The 22,111-nt window shown below is 42.9% G+C and overlaps 1 protein-coding gene across 1 annotated transcript in view; it reads left to right on the top strand.

Annotated features, from left to right (window-relative positions):
• The first annotated feature begins 1,738 nt into the window (after positions 1-1,738).
• EML6 (EMAP like 6) overlaps positions 1,739-22,111 on the top strand; it is a 290,302-nt gene continuing 269,929 nt past the window's right edge. The window contains exon 1 of the mRNA XM_047782077.1: positions 1,739-1,935. Within this exon, the coding sequence (XP_047638033.1) occupies positions 1,739-1,935 (197 nt within the window). The remainder of the gene's footprint in view (positions 1,936-22,111) is intronic.

Genomic DNA, 22,111 nt, shown 5'->3' with positions numbered 1-22,111 from the left:
GCCTTTCTCTGCTCAGCGTGAGAACCTCAAGCACCGGAGACCAAGTGAACGGCCTCGCTACAACCCACTCGGGGAGCATGGAATTCTGGGATTTGTGGTCTGGCCCCGCACACTCCCAGCAGGAGCTGGGTTGAAGAGGACTAGAGTTCCCAGGATGCATAGGGGAAGGGAGCTACTCTGCGGTGGGGAGGGCGGGGGTAGTCCCAGCTCTCCGGGGCGTCGCCGTTTCCAAGAGCCAAGATCTCGCCTGGTAACCAGCAGCCGCGGTTCCCGCAAGCGGCGCTGTGGCCCCGCCCCCGGAGCCCAGTCTTGAGGAAGAATCTGTCTCCCGCTGCACCCCAGTGACGAAGCCCATCCTCGGGTGCAGAAGGCGGGTAGGGGAGGGCAAGCAGAGGATTTCACTCGCCTTTGCGAGATCCGGGACCTGCTGGCGGCCCCCCCTCATAGCAGAGGTTAGAGGCGCGAGAGCTGGATCGGATGTGGGAGGAGTGCAGTACACCGCCACCGCGGCAGTGCGCGCGGGCCGGGATGTCCCTGGGGACTGGTATCCCTGGGATCCGCGGCGACCGACTGATGCCTGGGATGTGTGTGTGCGTGCGCGTGTGTGTGCTTTACTGTCCCCACTGGTTACGTGGGCATCGTGTCCCTACGCCGGGCTAGAGCTAGAGGCATAACCCTTGAGCCCACGGGACCACATAGCTAGAGCAGACTTTCCTGGGGAGAGGTGCACGATTTTGTCCACTTGTTAATTATTTAATTTCTTCCGAACCAGGAGCATTTGTAGATTGCCCTTTCCTCCTCCAACTGCACTAGTGTCTCCAATTCAGAAAAATCTTTTATGACGCTTGCTGTTAGAGTTGCTGATTAGTGAGAGCTGCTAAGTTCTTTATGGTTTTCTCGGCCAAAAGAGGGTTCACAGAGGGTATGAATTTTGAACACCTACACGACAACTAATTGGAGCATCTAAAAATGACCGTTGCATATTTGCCCTGGCTTAATGGGTAAACAACAAATGGTCTTTCAAGTCATAGCCGCATTTAGGACATATTTCATATCATTGAAAAGATGGATCTGGAGGGAGAAAGGGGAAGTAGTTGACAGTTTTTAAAAAACTTGGTTTAGTTAGGGGATCATTTTCTTGGACTGGGTGACTTATGTAAAATATCTGTTTCTTTCTTTCTTTCTTTCTCACTATCGCATCCTGGATATATACAGTCAGTTTCGGATCCAAGGATGGTGATGGCAAAGCTTCCCCAAGTTCCTTGTCAAATTAAAGCTGTCATAGAATAAATCCCAGTGCCTGCTGTGAGGCTTCTGCACACTACAAACTTCAGTGAGTGAACGGGGTAATCAGTGTTTGGATATGCAGATCTCTGATTTAAAAGGCGGGGTGACCCCCTCAAGAATCTCTCCCGAGGGCCAGAGCCCGCAGGTGCAGTGAGGCTTGCAAGCGGGTGCTCGAAGACGTCTCGCTCAGGGAGAGGGAGCCGGGGCGCCCGGCGGGGTCTGGCGGCCGCTCACCCGCGGCTCATCTCTGGCGGCGGCGGCAGCGGATGATGGTGGCGGCAGGCGCGCTGGTCTGTGTGTGTGCGTCGCCGCGGAAATCAGCGCCCGGTGCTGCACACTGAGCCCTTGCAGGTCCTCCACAGCCCGAGCCTTGGCGAAGACAGACCCGGCTCGCAGGGGCCACGGACCCGCGCGCGGGGGGGGCGGGGGGGGCGAGTGGGGTTGGCTTATCATGGCGGATCGGACAGCTCCCAGCTGCCAGCTCCGGCTGGAGTGGGTGTACGGGTACCGGGGTCACCAGTGCCGCAACAACCTGTACTACACCGCTGGCAAGGAGGTGGTCTACTTTGTGGCCGGAGTCGGGGTGGTTTACAATACCCGCGAGCACAGCCAAAAATTCTTCTTGGGACACAACGACGACATTATCAGGTAAGGAGGTGGCCTGGGGCGATGGGGAGAGGTTGGGTGGGTGGGGAGGTTGGAAGGGTGAGGAGCAGGATGACCCACTGGGCTTCCCTGGAGTCAGATCCGGGCGCCCCATGGAATAAAGGATTCTCTCAGGAACCGCATGGAATTACAGAAGGGCTGTTGATTCTAAGGCAAGGGCAAAAACAGGATAGGGGGTGCAGGTGGGGAGGGAGAGGTCCCTTTTATCCTTATTCCTCCGGAAGCCTTTTAAATCTCTAAGGAGTTAAGTATCCTGATGCGTTTTTGGTGTTCATTCCAGCTACAAGTGGAAGGAATCCTAGGTAACTATCAAACACTTCTTCCCTACCTAACTAGGAAACTATAGGACCAATAACCTAAACTGTGGGCATCGTCTCTGGGGGCAGGGGTGCTCTTCAGAAGTTTCCTAGTAAGCAAGAGTATTGAAAATTAAAAACAAACAAACAAACAAAAAAACCAAAAACCTAAAAGATTTTGTTAAAGGTAATTTCATAATTTTTCAGATGCTTTGAAATGGAAATGTCTGCAGTGTGTGGGGAGTTTGTTCTCTAATATTTCACTTGGTAGTAACTTAATGCCAAAGAGCATATTTATCCACTAAATGGATGCTTCCATACCATCACTGAGGTTATAAAAGGCTGGCAGTTGCTGGACCACAAAATCCTACCAGCCAGCCCACAGAATGACCAACATATAGCAGCTAATGGCTGGGACTGATTAGAAGAGCAAAACTGGATGACTAGCCATTTTAGGGGTCCTCCTGAGTAAACTGTACAGGGCTGTATTTTGATTTTTGGCCCTTTCCTCTTATCTTTGGACCAGATGAATTTTCCTCCAGCCCATAACACCTTCTCCTATGACCAAACAAGGTGTGGTCCAGATGCTGTTCACAGGGAATTCTTTTCAGCCTTGGGCAGTTAGGGAAGATTTCCATGCTATGGGAGCCTCAGCCCACAGGGAAAATGACTTGTGAGGATAGACTGCAACTGACAGAGACCATATTTGTACCTTCCAGACTTGTGTGTTCATTGATGTAGAACAATTTCCATCACAGAATATCTCGCCACCTGTGCTCTAAGTTTCCTTTCCTAATGAAATAAATGGTTATGTGGTGTAGTGTTAATGGTCTTAATTTCTCCGTGGGAAGAATAATTTCAAAGACTGTCCCCCCCCTCCTTGTAGTGTGATTGTTCTGCAGCCTTTCTTTCCCCCTGAGCCCTAGAGTTGAAAATTTTTTACAAAAAGTAAAAACTTAATATTTGAAAATACAGTGAGATATGTTTTTTAAAAATCTTGACTTTTAGAAGATGAAGATTTTAGGTATTCTTCTGTTCTCAAGATTTGGCGGAACTGACATGTAAAACTTTCTTCATGTCACATCTGACAAAATAGCTTTCTTTTTCTCTCCCTGAGATGATAATGGTTGTGCTTGGGGCATCCTTACCTAATTCCTTCCTGGAGATTGTGCCTCTGTAATTGCCAGGCTGATTATTAAAGTCACAGGTACAAATGATTAACAGTGACTGGTGAAAAGGTTAGATGTTTAAAAATTAAAACCCATTATGTTTTCTCTCTTTCTTAATGCAGTGCTTTCCATTATACCATCAAAATAAGATGTAGTCCTTTGGGGGAAGGGAGAGAGTGGCAATTAACAGAAAATTCCCTGTGGTTAAATAATATGAATGTGACAGTTCACTGAACTACTTTGAGGATTTGAACTCCTAATCTTAATTTTTTTTCTCTAATAGGAAAAAAAAAATTAAATGCACTGTTGAAACTGAAGGTGGGAAAAGGGTGGAGTTGCAGTGAACTGGTGCTGTTATGACAGGCTGTTGGACTAGTGGGGATGTGGTGGTATCTGGCTTAGTTTAAGAAACACTCAGATTTGAAGAAAAGGTAAATGAAGTTATTTGTGTAACTGGGTTTGCAGATTGCTGGAAAAAAGACAATTTAGCTGCTGGTTTATTTATTAAGGTGGTTATATTTTTACACTGAATAGTGACATAGCAAGCCTGCCTGCAGATAAAAGGGTTTTTATTGCTAAATTCTCCATATTTGTTTGGGTCTGAGTGGGAGCAGAGTTCTTTAATATCCATATATGTCTTTGCACATGGGAATAAAATTAAGTCCATCAGATTAAAAACCACAAACCACAGGTCATTATATAATTGAGAGCTGAAAAATTAGAGAATATAGAAGGTTTATGGTGTTATTTTGCTTTATTATATATATGTAAATATCTTTTTCCAGTAAAGGTAGTACACAAACCATATTTGTTTTTATTCTTGTGATATGGGACACTTAAGTGCCATTTCCTTCATAGTTTTATTCCCAGAAGATATTAGATGTATGAAATTAATATTGTAAAATGTTGGGAATATTAATGTATTCACTGTGTATATGGAGAGGAAATTTGTACTCTTTTATCTTCATGAACTTCAACTCATTTCTGTAGAGCTCAGTTATACTACTAATTTTTTTCTATTTAAAATATTGAAGTTTGTCATTGAATGAGGACCAAAGCTAAGGTTTTAGTGCAGAAATGTTTGGGGATTTTTGGAAACATGACATGAATATTAAAGCTTCTAACTCTTGATTCCACTGAACAAGATAATATAAGTAATTGTCCACTTAGCTTTGGCCTTAGTTTGAAAGATATGTTCATAATGCATACATTTCCTGCTGCTGTATTGTGCTGCTTTCCCTAGAATATTAACTAGAAAGCAGCCCAACAAATATTGATACCACACTCTGTTTCAGAAAACCGTGTCATCTCTGAGATTACCATGAACTTTAATAATAATGTAGGATTTGGCAGAGCTCATTAGAGCTCAGCATATGTGTCCTCCTGATTTGACAGACTATGTGTTTAAGTCAAAAATTAAAAAAAAATGTTGATACGTGAAGCATAAAGTGATTTATTGGTTGCGGAGGCTTAGTTTTATTCTCTTGAATGATTACTCGTCAACACAGATAACAGAGTAGGGAATGATGGCATATTTTAGCTTTGATAATGTGGTGACGGGACAAGTAAATACTTAAAACAGTGTTTGCTCCTGAGCTAACACCAGAACAATAATAGAGGCAGGGAAAATTACTAACTTAGTAACTGCAGTTTCTGCAAACAGGTAGCAGACCATGACCAAAACTGAAGCAAATGAAAGAAAAGGTCCTGAGGACATTTGCTGTCTATCACCTACCACCCATTTTCACAATGACTCCATCTGAGACTTTTATGTCCTTACTCTGGATGCCTATACTGTGTTTGACCAGCCCTCTGTCTGCATTCACTTTTCTCTTATTTTTCAGCTCTCTTTTGTAAGGGAGGTTTTCTGCAGCACCATTTCTAGGGGAAAGGGCACTGACTTTGACTTCACATGCACTCAGGTTTGAACCTACTCTGCTGTTTACTAGAGGCATCTGAATGAGTGGCTGGACCTCTCAAGGCCTTGTTTGTGAGGGGGTGGGTAACAACACCTACATTGCAGAATTGTAACTATTAGAAATAATATTTGCAGATGGTTTAGTGTGGGGCCTGGTCCTTAGTTGGTGCTCTATAAATGCTCTTAGTAATGATAGCAGTCATATAGTATTTAATTAAAAACACACACACCAAGAACCAAACAATGATTCCTTATTGTCCACAGTCTAAAGTCCAGATTCATGAGTTGTCCATTCTTTCTGGCTCTAACCTACCTTTCTATCTTTATTTCCCCCCCACTCTTTTTTTTTTTTTTTGGCTGCTCTTGGAGCGTGTCACAGTTCCCAGGCCAGGAATTGAACCCAAGACACGGCAGTGTCAATCCCAGATCCTTAACTCCTAGACCACCAGAGAACTCCTATTTTCCTTTTTTTTAAAAACCGTAAATTTTTTTCCTTCCCAGTTGCCATGTAGTAATATTACTCTGTTTTTTCCTGCCTCCGGCTGGGATGATTTATCTCCCCCTTCACGCTCCCCTTGTTCCCCTCCCAGCAATGGCACAGTGGTGGGAGCAGGGCTTTGATCAGACAGACCTGATTTTGAACCTAGATCTGCCACCATTTGAGCGACTTGGAGAAGTTATTAACCCTCTGTGAGTCTCAGCTATCTTCAGTAAAATAACGTTTCATCCAGGCAATCTACGTTGTAGCTTGTGGAAACTGTATACAAGGTGCCCCATGGTGTTTTGTATCTGTGTCCTGCATGCCCCACCCATTTTAATCTCACCTCTTCCTTGAGATCTTTTACTGTCCATAGATGAAAGGGTGCTATGCACTCCTGAAGTTTTGCATCTTTCGTGACCAATGCTACCCACTTAATATGTATCATTTAATGCTATTCTTTAATGCTGAATGTTTTCATTTGTAAATGTGTATAAGATCCTCAAGGCTGAGAATGCATTTAATAAGCAGAGCCAGCATTTCCTGAGTGTAGACTCAGTGCTAAATGTGTGTACAGATTTATCTCTTCCATCCTCTTGACAACCCCATGACATTGGCACTGCTGTAAGCCCTAGTTTACTGGGAGACCAAGGTTCAGATTTTGCCCCTGGTCATTATTTAGCAGATTGTAGAATGGGAACTGGAGCTCAAGATGGTCTGATTCTAAAAGCCCAGAGCTGTCACTTCACTGCTTTATAGATTTTCAAATTTTTTAGTCACTCTGGTCCCTACCACTCCTTGTTTCTAACCACAACTCAATGAGCTTGTAGCTCCTTGTAAACTCAGTTTATCAATTCTGTGCTTTATTCATCGGGTGTTTGAAGCAGATCACTAGAACTCTGTCTAGAAATGGAAGCATGGTCAAGTTCACCTGAGGAACATCACCAGCTTTGAAGCAATGACCTGAAACAGTGATCTACTATGAGATATTAAAAACTTTTAAAGGTGTTAATTATGACATGCTAAAATAATCTGGTGCTACACATACAATTGAACTCATTGAATTTGAAGAGAAGGATGTGATAGACATGGTTGGGCCTGGAGTGTTGGGTAAACAGCTTCACATGAAGGTCTGGAGATGTGATTTCATATTCTTGAGTCTTTTGACATTTTGAATATGGAAACATGGGGGTAACTATAAAGAATCAATCCCATATTGAGTGTCTGCTCTGTACCAGATACTAGGTATACATATGTAATTATTTATACACATATGCATACACAGACATACATACACACAGAATTCCCCTCACTCACAACTCTGAATGAGAGTCTTCATTTTACAGACATAGCTCAGTGAAGGAAGGAGATTTAAGCAAAGTCACACGTGGTACCATCCACTGTTCCTTGGCTCTCACTTGCTCTGTTCATTGGCATGAGCATGAAATGAAAGGTTTTGATGGAAACTTATGGTCTCTTGCTAGATAATTTTACTATTACCATTTCTGTTAAGAAGCTATCATCTGGTGACTTTTATTAAGATTTATTTATCTAAATTTGGTACATTTGACTCTTTTTCATTTTTTTATTCATCAAAAACTCTTTTCACCTCTGGAATGTAGCAGGTGCAGGGGTGCAGTATGGAGCATGACCAGATTCTTGCCCTCATTCTGGTGGGAAAGGCCAACAATGAATGAATAAGAAAGCAAGGTGAATACAGATTGAGATAAGTACTAAGGAGGGAATGACTGTGGAGGGGAGCTGGACTGAGTGGGAGTGTGGGCGCTACCTTAGATGAGGTTTCCAGAGCAGTTCTCTAGGGAGATGGTGTTTAAGCTGATACCTGAAGGGTGGGAAGGGCAGGTAAGTGAGGAAGTGATGAAGAGATGTGCCAGGGTGGGAGCGAACTAGGTATGCCCAGGACTCTGGTATAGCTATCCAGAGAAAGACCAAGGTCATAGTAATTCTCATCCAGGTCATTGATGCCTCATGGGTTTTGGCACCATATGTCCTAGATTTCTCAGGACAGTCACAGATATTCCATTCCATTATTGTTATGAGTATGCTTGTTCTTGTCATATTATGGGTCACTTTTAAATCCAGAATATGTGATGATGTTTTTACTTTAAGAATGTGGTTACTGTATAATGGGTCAGTGCTTGAAAAACGTTACCCTGGAGTATGCTTTCTTATAAAGAATGATATTGGCTCCACCACCAACAGTCAATCAGAATGTAGATTACTCTGTGGCAAGTGAAAAACTGTTCCATGGCAGCATCCCTCACCCTAATATCCTAGGGCCTTTCCAGCCCTCAAAGATGTGATCTGAACACCTTTGCAATGTAGGTTATGTATTTGTCACCAAAGAAGAAAAAGGAAGCTGCTGGAAGGTTACCTTGCTGGCTCTGCTTCTGAGACTAACTCTCCCTGGTAGGCTGAAGCCACATGGAAATCCATCCCTTAGCGAGCAGAGTACACATCCTCAGCAGTCAGCCTCCTCTTGTAGGTTTAACTTGATTTACCGTATGTGGATTGGTCTTAAATGTAATTAAAGTGCTTGACAGCAAACAGTTCTTCTCAAATATCATTATGCATAGGAGTCACCTGAGCACTGGCTAATAAAATCCAGATTCTGAGTCAGTAAGTCTGATGTGAAGCCTGACATTCTGCATTTCTAACCAGCTCCCAGTTGATGCTAATGCTGCTGGTCTACTTTGTAGCAAGACTTTAGGGATCTTATTGGTATGTTTCAGAGCTCAATAGACGAGTGTTTTTTTAACACAAAAGATATTGCCAGCTTGTGAAATATACATGTGTATATTAATAATATATATGATTCATATATTTATTAAATTCTTAGATTAACAGAATCAATTTTTTTCATTAAGTTGGCACCTAGCATGGTGTCCTTTCTTTTCCAGAGAGGACCAAGCAGGAACTGGCTAGAACAAATTAAGGAGATGGCCTGTAGGGAGTGGAAGAGTGTGTCCACAGCCTTTGTATAGATGCATGTTTTCTAGCCTCTTGAGTATATACCTAGGAGTGGAATTGCTGAATCATATGGGAACTCTGTGTTTAACTTTCTGAATTAGTGCCAAATTGTTTTCCAAAGTTGTCACGCTATTTTACAATTCCATCAGCATTGTGAGAGAGTTCCAATTCCTCCACATCCTTGCCAACACTTGTTACTGTCTTTTTGATTACAGCCATCATGATGATTGAGAAGCGGAATCTTACTGTGGCTTTAATTTGCATTCCTTAACAACTAATAATTTTGAGCATTTTTTCATATGCTCATTGGCCATTTGTATATCTTCTTTGGAGAAAATGTCTATTAAATCCTTTGCCCATTTTGAATTAGTTTGTCCTATTATGTTGTAAGTTACTTATATGTTCTGAATATAAGTCTACCACTTGAAATATTATTTGCAGGCATTTCCTCCTATTCAGTGAGTTGTCTTTTCACCTTGATGATGTCCTTTGAAGCATAAAATTTTAAAATTTTGGTGATGTTCAATTTATTTCTTTTGTCACTTATACTTTTAGTGTTATATCTAAGAAACCAGGGTCATAAAGATTTATTCCCTTATTTTCTTCTAAAAGTTTTATCATTTTAGCTCTGACATTTAGGCAGATAATCCATTCTTTTTGTTTTTTAGGGCCGCACCCACAGCGTACGGAGGTTCCCAGGCTAGGGGTCTAATCGGAGCTACAGCTGCCAGCCTACACCACAGCCACAGCAATGCCAGATGTGAGCCAAGTCTGCAACCTACACCACAGCTCATGGCAACACAGGATCCATAACCCACTGAGGAGGCCAGGGATGGAACCCAAAACCTCATGGTTGCTAATTGGATTCATTTCCGCTGTGCCACGACGGGAACTCCAGATCATCCATTCTGAGTTCATTTTTATATATGGTGTAAGATTGGGCATCCAACATATTCTTTTGCATGTGGATGTCCAGTTGTCCCAACACTCTTTGTTGAAAAGACTCTTCTTTCCCATTGAATTGTCTTGGATGTCTGTAGCCTTTGAATTGCCCTATCAGGCAGCTCATTCCTCTCATACAGAAGATACTGAATGTTTGGGGACCCAGAAGCAAACCATCATTTAAAACATTAACCTAGAAGTAATAGAAATCTAAGCCTTTGGTTACTATTCTATATTTGTAAAGATGCTGTATAGCCTATGAAAGATATATATATAGATTTTTATATATTTAAAGAAAGTAACCATTTATTCTTTGAGGAGCTAGTGCAGTATTTAGCAACTGCTGGTTTAAGGACCAGCAACAGTCTATACATTGGCTTTGTTTACTTATAGAGAGTCTTACAGTCTTAAAAATGAACTTACAGTCTTCAGTCTTGCTGCTGGAGACAGGTATACTAAGGCAGCTGAGGGAGTCAAGGGGATCTGGAAAGCAAAGGGGGTGGCCAGAGAGGGTGCCCCTTGACCTTTTTATCAGTTCACTCCTTTATTCCCTCAATGGGAAGGAGACAGCTGGATGACCTCAATCTAGAAGTTGAAGGCTTGTAGCAGTGCCCACTAATTCTCCTCCATTCTCTTTCCCATCAGCATGAAGGAGGGGAGGGGCAGGCCAGCTCTGCCTCCCTGAGATGAAAGAGTCTTTCTTTAGAATGGCTAGTACACAAAGAGGCTGATCAGAGAATTATTCTAAGGTTATTGACAGTTACTTGAAGGCACAGGGATTTTTGTCTAGTTTAACTGTTGTTTAATAATGTCATTAAAACACTTTTCTCTGTTCATTGTGAGTTGATTTTATGGGTTAATATAAAACAAGACCCATAGTTGACAGGATGTCTTCTAAGTAAGAGATCATCAGTTGCAAGGAACCGAAATTTTTTCAAGGAAACTTAATTAAGGAGGGGATCATAAGATTGCAAGAAAATCTTTTGGAACCCAATTCCAGAGAGTGTGGCTGGCCTTTCAGACACTGTACAGTTATGAGGCAGTCTTTTCCCATTTTTTTCTCTTGCAGGTGTTCCCACGTGTCATAGGAATTCACATCTCTGCTTCTCTCTGGATAAAATATGCTTTGATTTTCTCTGACTGCAGACTGGTTTCTTAACTCAATGATGCATTTTGCACATAGCCAAAAAAAAAAAAAGGGGGAGCGTGTTTCAACCCCCTCACTACACATGACTATCTAGCCTGGTCCTACAAAACCAGTTGATTGGGTCTTACGAGTCTTAATTGCAGACTTCCAGGAAAGAGAATCTAATTGGTTTAGCAGGATCAAGATGTCTACCAGTTCAATCAATTATAACCTGGAGGGTGGAACCAGATTTCAAAGGGCTGCTCCTTTAAGGAAGATTGTTTTTTAAGAAGGGACTGAGAAGGAATGACTGGCAACTCTGCTATGTATGGGAGGTAAGATTAGAAGAGGAGGTGACAAATGATTTCTTTTTTCTTTTTTTGGCTGCACCTGAGGCATATGGAAGTTCCCTGGCCAGGGATTGAATCCCAGCTGCAGCTGCAACCTGTGCTGCAGCTGTGGCAACACTGGATCCTTTAACCCACTTCACTGGCAGGGGATTGAACCCACCTCTCTGTAGCGACCCAAGCCATTGCAATTGGATTCTTAACCCATGGCGCCACAGTGGGAACTCCCAAATAACTTTTTGATGCATAGAACGGAGAAGGACAATTATGAGAAATATTGAGTTGAAGGCAAGAAAAGGGTAAGGAAAGGGATGTTAAAAAGGTTTTAAAAACAAAATATTGGTGACACCATACATCATGGCATTTTCATTTCTCATGAGAGGCCATGTCTTGGCCCTAGGGAATGCTGATCACTGGCTGGTGATCACAGCCTTGGAGGGCTATGTGGACATCAAGCATTTGCCTCCTGGGGTGCTAGTGCTCCTGCCAAGAGTGTTCCCTCTCCCGCTGTAATCTGGCAATGGGGGTACAAGGTAGAAGGGAGCATATGGGAATAGGGGCTGATGCTAGTAGAGAGACATGGCCTGTTGGCGCATACAGGAGGCTTCCTGGGGTGAGTGAAAGAGGTGATGCTCCAGGGCAGCAGCCATTTACCAGCTGGTAAAGAACTGTTTTCCATACTTTACCTGGCACAGATGCTGGTGTATACCAGCCTTGGCAATGAGTAGTAAGGTTTTGTGAGTGAAACCTGGATGATTTAGTGAGCTTGGCCAACTTACAGACATTGAAAAAGAATCTTCCTCAAGCCAGACTTAAAACCTACCTAAGGCTCCCCATTACCAGCAGGATAAGGTTCAAGCTTATCCACGCTCCTTCAACATGGTCTCTGAGGACTATTACGACCTGGTCCCTCACCTCATTCTCCTTCCAGCTTGATGTCCCTCTCTGTCCTGATATCCTCCAGCCACATCAAACTCCTTGCAGTTCCCTGGACCCAGCAGCCTATTTTGTGTGTCTTCATTCTGGCACATGCCATTGTGGCTGCCTGACATGACCCCTCCCTTGTCCACTTATACTGTCTTTTTCTTCCTTCACTCTCAGTACAATGTCATCTCCCCTGAAGCCTTACCTTGACAACTCAGCCCTTCTTTCTGTGTGTGTCCAGGTCACTAGGCAAGTACCTCCCTGCTGAAGTCATTGCTTTCATTGTTCTGCATTTGCTCATTTGCCCATCTCTCCACCTGATCCAAGTTCTGTATGTCCCCTCCCTAGTACCTGTTGTGGACATGGTTAAGTGCTTGATGTATTTTTATTTGTTGTTAGTTCTTCACATCTGAAATTATTTGGAAGGGGTAAGGTATGAAATGGGGGTAAGTTTTCTACAGAAGTCATTCCGTACAGTTTGTGAGGAGAAAATCCTGAAAATATAGTTTCAGATGGCACTTAGAGGTAGGATTCAGAATGTTCTTCTTTAAAAAAATGTTTGAATGGCAATAATTACCAATTGATGCATTGCTCTTAATTCAGATGCCAAATTCTATGTGTCTTCCTCCTATTGCTCTCCTGGTCTAGATGGAAAAACAACCACTGAAGACACATATCCATGGATCCACAGGGATGTAACCATGGGTCATACAGTGAATAAAACATACCTTCTGAATGACTTAAGATTTTTTTGTCTGTGTTATAAAGAAAATCTTTATTTGTATCCCTTTAGATTTAGGAAACATAGGGGTTTTTAAAGCACCTTTTGACAATCTGATGTAGGATGGATATTTACAGAGATTGTAAGGTAACACCTGCCAACTTGAAATAAGTTAAAAAGTCTTTTCTGGCCGAGAAGAGTTTCACCCAAAGATACCCAAAGTGGGCATTCAGAGGCAGGCCTCCTGGAGAAAGTGGCTTTTGAAGGGTGAAGAGCAATTTGGTGGGCAGGTGGAAAGGGGCTGGGGAAGGAGAAAAAACCAGGGTTGGGAATAGCTTGCACAGAGGGCCTCCTGAAGGGAGGGTTGTTCAGTATCACCAGAGTGAGGAGTGTGTGTTGGGTGATACAGCTGGATCTGGGGGCTGGAGGTGCAACACTGAGGGATTACAGCTCATCTCACAACTTATGGGGACCACTGAGAGGATTTAAACAGAGTAAGACAAGGCCAGTTTACATTCTAGAGAGATCACTGAAGGCACAGGCTTTCTACTCTATATACTAACCTTTCAATTCTTCCCTACACTGTTCTCCTTCTGTGCCAGTCTTCTCAGAAGAGGGAGCACAGCCTTACAACCTTGTATAAGGGATTGGGTCCCATGGGGTTGAGCACTGCCCTGGCTCTGCCTCTTATTGGACTGGTGACTCTGGAGATGGGACTTAACACAGACCTTGGTTTCCTCTCAAAAGGAGCAGGCTGACTTACTATATGATCTCTAAGAGCCTCCTGAAATCCTTTCTAAAAGTGCTGAGAATCTGTCACCATTTACTGCCTCCTTTTGAATCTGTTCACTTCTCAGTGTAATGAACTGGTTCTTCCACCAGCCACTGGAGTCATCCTCTGGAGCAGCTGCCCCCACCCCACCCCGTGTAACCTCCTCACAGCTCAGCACTCCTTTTCTCTCCCTGAGACTGTAGCCTCTGCTTTCCTCCTGCCTCCCTGACTGACCTTGCTCTCCTCTCCCCAGGCCCACCTTCTACACAGAGGTTCCTCAGCATCGCTTGTCATGTTTTCCTGCCCAAAATGCAGGACAAGGTGTTAACCCTGTGGAAAACAAATCAGTACAAATTGAGGGACCCTATATACCCAAAGTGGCCAGTACTTTGCAAAAAAAAAAAAAATCATTCTTATAAAAGACACAAGGAATTTAAGTACCGTTCCAGCTTAAAGGGACTAAAAAGATAGAGGTAAATGCAGTATGTGAACCTGGACCACGGTGGGTGGGAATTGCTAGAAATGACAGTATTGGAGCAATGGGTAAAATTTGAACATGGGACTGTGTGTTGGGTAAGAGCATTGTGTCAACATTAAAATTTGAAATTTGTTAGCAGTGCAGTTATATAAGAGAAAGTACTTATTTTAGGGATATTTAGGAGTGAAGAGGTATAAAGCAGATTGCTCTCACATGGCTCAATAGCAACAGCAACAATAACAACAGCAATAAGGCATCTGTGTGTGTGTGTGTGTGTGTATGTTTCTCATGGCCTCTGTTCTCTCCTCTTCTCATTTCATGCTCTTTCCCCAAGACCTCTTACCCACTGCCTCTTACCTCCTTTCATCCTTGCCCTCCCATTCTATTCTCAACAAAATGGCCAGTTGATCTGGCTGCAACTTAAGTCATGTTAATTCCCTCTCAGAACCCTCAGAATAAAAGCAAAAGTCCTTATAGTGGCCTGTCAGCCTCTAGAGATATTTGGCTTCCTGTTACCTCTGTGATCTAATCTGTTTTCTTTCCAATCCTTGTTCCACTCTAGTCACACTGGCCTTCTAGCTGCTTCTTGGACACCCAGGCACTCTTCTGCCCCAGGGCCTTTGCACTCACTGTTCCCTCTGTCTGGCTCCTCCTTCTCTCAGATGTCATGTGTCCTGACTCCTCTCCCTTAGGTCCCTGCTCCATGTCCTCTTGTCAGTGAGGGCTTCCCTGACTATCTATTTAAAATCCAGGTCCCTCCCCAACACATTCCTTATTACCCAGCCCTGTTTTATGTTCCCCCTTAAAACTTATTTATTTTGAGCCTGTGTATCTCTTCACTTAGATAAGCTCTACTTGGACAGAGCTTCTTTTTTTGGATGGGGGAGCCACACTTGGGGCATATGGAAGTTCCTGGTCCAGGGATCCAATCTGCACCACAGCTGTGGCAATGCCGGATCCTTAACCCACTGTGCTGCAGGGCTTTTTGTTCACTACTCTGCCTACAGTGCCCAGAATGATGTCTGGTATGTAGAAAACAATCAGTGTTTGTTGAATGAATAAATGAATGACTTTTATATGTTGACTTTTTTTTTGTTTTGAGATAACCCCCTTGGAACTTCTGGTTAGGATAGCATTTCTTTTTTGGACCACCTTCAACAGACCTTGAAGCCTGTGGATCCCATCTCAGAATAATAGGTCGGTTTGTTCTGGTTTGCCCTTTTACCAAAGTACAATCTGGATAACAGAAAAGTGCACCTATCATAGTGTATAGCCAGATCAATTCTCAAAACCCAAATGCACCAGTAACCCTCACCTGCATCAAGAAATAGACCCTCACAGAGACCTCTGAGTGTTCCTTTTCAGTCACAATCTCCATTGCAAAAGCAACCTCTATCCTGACTTTTAACACTGTAGATTAGTTTTGCCTAAGGTACTTTTAAAAGACATAGTATATACACCATGAATTTTTCTAAAAATTTATTTTTATTACTCAATGAATTTTATTACATTTATAGTTGTATAATGATCATCACAACCCAATTTTATAGCATTTCCATACCAAACCCCCAGCTCATCCCCCCACCCCCCAACCTGCTTCATTTGGAAACCATAAGGTTTTCAAAGTCTGTGAGTAAGTATCTCTTCTGCAAAGAAGTTCATTGTGTTCTTTTTTTAGATTCCAGATATAAGTGATAGCATTTGTTGTTGGTGTCTCACTGTCTGACTTCACTTAGCATGATAATTTCTATATCCATCCATGTTGCTGCAAATGCCATTGTTTCTTTCTTTTTAAAGGCGGAGTAATATTCCATTGTTCATATGTACCACGTCTTCTTTATCCACTCCTCCGTTGATGGGCATTTAGGTTGTTTCCATGTCTTGGCTATTGTATATAGCGCTGCAATGAACATTGCCGTACATGTATCTTTTCGAGTCATGGTTTTCTCTGGATAGATGCCCAGGAGTGGGATCAGCATGCATTTTTTTGTGTGTGTTTACTTTTAATTAGCATTATGTTATGAGATTCATCTGTGTTTCTACCTGTTTATTTTTAATTCCATTCAATATTCCATTGTGTAGAAATATTATTATTTATTCTACTGTAGATGGGCATTTGGGTGGCTTCTAGTTTCTTTTGGCTACTGTTAACATTCTAGTACAAGTGAACATCTATATGCAGTTTTTCATAGGAGTAGTATTTCTGGAGCATGGGGTACATATATGATCAGTTTTTCTAGGTACTGCCATATAGATTTCCAAAGTGGATGTATCAATTTATACTCCCACTATCATGGAATACTGTTTCCTAATGCATGAAATAAAATACATAGGCGTTCCCCTCGTGGCTCAGTGGAAACAAATCTGACTAGTATTCATGAGGATGCAGGTTCCATCCCTAGCCTCACTCAGTGGGTTAAGGATCTGGCATTACCATGAGTTGTGGTGTAGGTTGCATATGCAGCTCAGATCTGGCATTGCTGTGGCTGTGGCGTAGGCCAGCAGCTACAGCTCCGATTCGACCCGCTAGCCTGGGAACCTCCATATGCCTCAAGTGTGGCCCTAAAAAGACTAAATAAATAAATAGGATTAAAAGGAAAATAATTATTTTGAAATATAGATATAGTTTTAGTATATTGTGATATATGTGCTTCTTTATTAACTCATAAAATTGAAAGTTCTAACAGTTTTTTTTTTTTTTCTCTTTTTAGGGCCATTCCTGTAGCATCTGGACGTTCCCTGACTAGGGGTCAAGTTGGAGTTGCAGCTGCTGGCCTACGCCACAGCCATAGCAACTCAGGAATGGAGCCATGTCTGCAACCTACACCGCAGCTCACAGCAATGTTGGCTCCTTAAACCATTGAGCAGAGCCAGGGATCGAACTCACATCCTCATGGGTACTAGTTGAGTTCACTATCACTGAGCCACAATGGGAATTCCTCTGGCAGTTTTAATAATTATTTAATAATTATTTCATAATTATTTCAAAATAGTGGTGAATAGAAGTTCCTGTTGTGGCTCAGTAGGTTAAGGACCTGATGTCTCTGTGAGGATGCAGTTTCTATCCCTGGCTTCATTCAGTGGGTTAAGGATCCGGTGTTACCACAAGCTGTGGCGTAGGTTGCAGATGCTGCTGAGATCTGGTGTTGCTGTGGCTGTGGTGTAGGCCTCAGCTGCAGCTCTGATTTGACCCCTGCACTGGGAACTTCTGTATGCTGTAGGAGTATACATGATGTTTGAAAGATCTGTAACAACTCTAATATGATATGAAAATATGTGATTTTATTGATCTCAAGGACACAGGGACTACTATAGTTTGTTGCCTACATTCTGAATGATAGGAAATACTAAAGTCTGATACAAGTTAGTGAAAAATAAAGATTTTTAGTAATTTTTAGTCCATCTCAATACATAAGCCTTCCTGAATTCTGCTAAGAGGTACATGGACTCTAGGTTAAGAACCCCTGAAATAGAAGAACAGAACTGACTTAAAACAAATACTTAAGCATTTTTTTATGTGTCATATATTATACTAGGCACTGGGGACACTTCAGTGAATAATAAGCATGTCTTGAATTTATAGTCATGATAGCAGTATTGGTAAATCAGTGAACAGTTAGCTGTGGTATGTTCAGGTCTATGATAGTTAGCATGTAAAAGCCTCAGGACATACACCTAATCCATGCATGGGAGTGGGTGGTGGTCAGAGAAGGCCTTCTGGTGGAAAGACTTTCTGGAGGAAGGAGCATCATTAGATTTAGACTCTGGGCTGGTCGCTCTGGCTGCAGTGTGAATAATGGGTTGTTGGAAAGATAGTCTGGAGGTAGTTGAAGTAATCCAGGTGTGAGATCATCATGATAGTACACAAAGAAAGCAAAGACTGTAACTGGAGATTCCAGATTCCTGGTGATTGATTGGATATAGGTGGTAGGGGAGAAGGAAGGTATAAGGTGTGGGTCCCTTGCTCCGGAGAGAGCCTTGTGAGTTGCAGGGGGACATATGGGAGTGGAAGAGACAGCTCAGAGAGCACATGGAGGAAAGAGAAGAGGCCAGGCTTAGGATTTTGAGGAAGATCAACATTTAGGGTATCAGCAAAGAAAGAGGTGCTTGTGAGCAGTGAGAACTGTCACAGAGCAGGAGGAAAGCCAGGAAGGTGGAGTGCCCTGGAAGCCAAGAGCAGAGACAATGTCAAGGTGAGCCTCAACAGTATCACTGGAGTGCAACAAGGCAGGTCTAGAAAAGGGCGCTGTGGATTCTGCAACAAGAAGATTGTTGATGAATCGCTGTTACTATAGAAACACTGGGAATGATTATTTTTCTCTGGGTTTTAAACTTTCCATTATAGCAGTTTGAATTCCAAGGGCCATTTCCTTTTCACTTTATTTTTCTTCTTACATCGCTTTTATATATTTTGCTCATGCTCTGGTGAATTTTATGCTGCAGCGATAGTAAACAGTTATCTCAGCTAAATGGCTTTTATCTCTAACAAATTCTAGCTCTTTAAAAAAATTTTGTTTTTGGCCAAGGAGAGATATTGTTACAGACATTGCTTCTTGGTAAAAAGCCTCCTGGGGTCTGTTGTTCTGCATTGTAGACAGGAGCGCAGTCACTCTGGCCAGGCCATGTTTATCTGTGTGGGAGCCTGGCCTGCTGACAACGGATTCCTAAGTCATCCTTCTCGTCTTGGGTAACTCTCAATCTTTAGTCCCTCTGATAAAGTATGGTGGAGGAGATACAAATTCTAGAATGTTTCATAGTTATTTTCTACCCAGAATGTCACTAGGATTTTTTATTTTTTTGTCTTTTTGACTTTCCTAGGGCCGTACCTGCGGCATATGGAGGTTCCCAGGCTAGGGGTCTAATCGGAGCTGTAGCCCTAGGCCTATGCCACAGCCATAGCAATGTCAGATCCAAGCTGCGTCTGCAACCTACACCACAGCTCACGGCAGTGCCGGATCCTTAACCCACTGAGCAAGGCCAGGGATTGAACCCACAACCTCATGGTTCCTTGTCAGATTCATTAACCACTGAGCCACGACAGGAACTCCTCACTTGGATTTTTTATAAAGTATAGGGGAAAAGTGGGAAGATGTTCAAATAAATAAGCCTGTGTTCAGTGCTTCCTGTGTAAATGACAGTGTTACCAGGCTGCAGGAAGCCTTGAGTGCCTATTACTCCCTCCTCATTCATTTCCGCTATCCATCAGCCCCAAGTCCAGTTGGTCACATCCTCTCACTCTTATTTTTTCCACCCTAGTTCACACCCCTTAACAGGACAGTAATAGTAGCTTCCTAACTAGTCTTCCTGCCTCTGCTCTCACTCCTCTGGTTAATCCTCTCTTTGAAAACCTGGCTAAACTTAAAAAAAAAAAAAAAAAGAGATTTATGAGCCAATTCCTAAAGATTCTGATGCAGTAGGTCTGACTATGAGTCTCCTAAATCTATGTTTTAAAGAATTTCCCATTGAAATACGTATGTGGTTATGTAACTGTGTGTGCACACATGTGCGCACACAGACGCAGACTTTCCTTGCTCTGTCCACTGAGAGGACTGACAAACAATGACACATCACCAGCAGGCACACACCCAGCACCAAGAACTTGTTTCTCAATACCATTCTCTACAACAAAGAGTCAGAACTCCTTATAAAGAGAGCTGACTCCAGGCCTGGGGCAGGGAAAATGCACGATGAGTCTGAAATAGCTTCTTGTGCTAGAAAGTACAGCCCTGTTCATAGAATAAGGGGAGATATTCAAATGACCTAAGAGCCAGAGTTAGGGGACTTCCATGGGTCACATCTGAGATAATATAACTGTGAATTATAATCCATCGACTAAAATTTTAAAAATCCATGCATCTATAGTGATATAAATAACTAAAAGGGAGAAGATGTAGAACATCAGCTATTATGTATAGGTGGAATGAGCGAGTTAGAAAATCACTAGATGTTGTAATGAAAGTTTGTTGAGGAACCTGACAATTACATAGTACTTTGCCATAAGAAGCATATTAATTACAAAGGACAAACAACAACTACAGTGGACAAACCTGGCAGACACCATCTTAACCAAATGATCAAACATTCACAGTCATGGAACAAATCAATTCATTAAAAAGAAAAGTTTCCCCAAGTGGTTCTGGGTTCCAGAATCCCTTTGCTATGCTTGCATTGGGATTAGCCTTCGAAAGTATAGATCTAATCTATCTCTACCCTCCTTCACAACTCTTGCTGGCTCTATTGCTCCTGGAACAGGCATCAAACATTCAGGCTGGCCCCACCCTACCTTTTTGCTACACAGTTCTGTTCCCCACCCTCCCTCACTTTTGCTCCCATCACGAACCTTACTCCTTGCAGTGACTGAAATGGTTTCATCTCTCTGTTAACTGTACACGAGCCTGCTGCTTAGAATGTCCTACCCAGACTGTCTGTGGTGCAGATTCACATTGTCCAAGGGGCCCCTCCAGCACCCTGTCTCTGTGAAGCCCTCTGTGTCTCTTGAGGCAGAATCAGTGTCCCTAGGACCCCCATGGCATTTTCCCCATGCCTCTCTTGCAGCACTTCTCACATCATGCTGTGTTTTTCTTATTTGTGTGTCTCCTACCCCACCCACCCAGCACCTTGGAGGCACTTCAGGTGGTAGAAAGAACTAGGACTTCAGAGCCAGCAGACCTAGGTTTGAATCTGATTCTACCACTTATTAAATGTTACCCAGTCAGCCTCAGCTTCTTCCTCTAGACCTATTGATATGTTATTAGGAGAATTCAGTTAAATAAAGCATGAAGGAACTTTGGCAAGTGACTTAAAAATAAATACAGGAAAAAAAAAAACAATCAAACTAACCTCACTGGGCCCTGAGTAAGTTTTGAAATATATCTCCTTACACATATTTTACAGGTATACATTTTTCCTGGTAATCCTGCAGAATTTCAAAGGTATTGTTATATAGCCAATAATTGATAGACCCCAGCTTTGAACCCACCTGACTCCAAAGCCATGCTCTTTCTGTACGTGGAGAATAAAAACCAGAAGGGAGAGACAGAGAGAGCCACAGTTACTTTATATAATCCCATCATGGAAAACCTTAGAGTCCTAGACTCCAACCCATACGTGGCAGTTGTAGTCTCTAAGCCATTCACTGGGGGGACATGGTGATCAGAGAAGGCCAGAGATGGAGAGCAGATTGAATAGTCTCTTATATGGGCAGCTGCTGGGATGGATGAGGGTGAGATTCTTCTCACAGATGTTGATTGAGGGCCTGCCAGAAACCCTCATGGTGATCGTCATATGTGTGAGATCAACGGAGAACATGAGAAGTGAAAAGGACGAGGGCTTAAGGTAGAACCCCTGATAGACCTTTACCTTTAAATTCTGAGGAGGGGAGAAAGAGCACAAAGGGGCCTGAGGAGGGGCAGGAAGAACTGAGGGAGTGTAGGGACAGGAAGGCAAGGGAGGAGCAAACGTCTGTCTCTGTGTTTTGATGTGGCTGGTGGGGAAGGGTGCCAGAGGGCTCCTTATGGAGCCCAGCAAAGACATGGACTAGGATTGGGATGCACAGAGGTCAGAGGAAGAGCATTTTCATTCCGGTTGTGTGGGGGCAGAACCAGATTGTTCGAACAATGAGTAAGAATGAAATGTGGGGGCAACAGGAAAGTGTAGCCTAATTAGGGCTGTATTCCCACGGACTTGGGCAAAACGCTTCCTGAGATCTGGAAGATTTAGGAGTCATCTTGCTCATAGGCACCTATTCTGGGAGATTAAGCACCCCCAAGCTGCCATCTGTTTTAGTGGGGAGTACTGCACCAAGGTGTGAGTTGACCACCAACTGTGTCTCTTCCTCCCCAAAGTATCTTTAACCAAGAGGCGTTTCTGCTTTAAAGGAGCCACAAATCAGAGGTTTAAATATTCATTTATTGTTTTCCTGAGGATAGGCTTGTGATTTCATCTGATTTCATAGTAATTTATTATTTCTTTTCAAAGCTTACACAATACACTGTTT

The sequence above is a fragment of the Phacochoerus africanus genome, chromosome 5, assembly GCF_016906955.1.
Source record: "Phacochoerus africanus isolate WHEZ1 chromosome 5, ROS_Pafr_v1, whole genome shotgun sequence".
NCBI lineage: Eukaryota > Metazoa > Chordata > Mammalia > Artiodactyla > Suidae > Phacochoerus > Phacochoerus africanus.
Note: the sequence above shows the minus strand (reverse complement) of the source record. Positions and strands in the feature narration are given on the sequence as shown.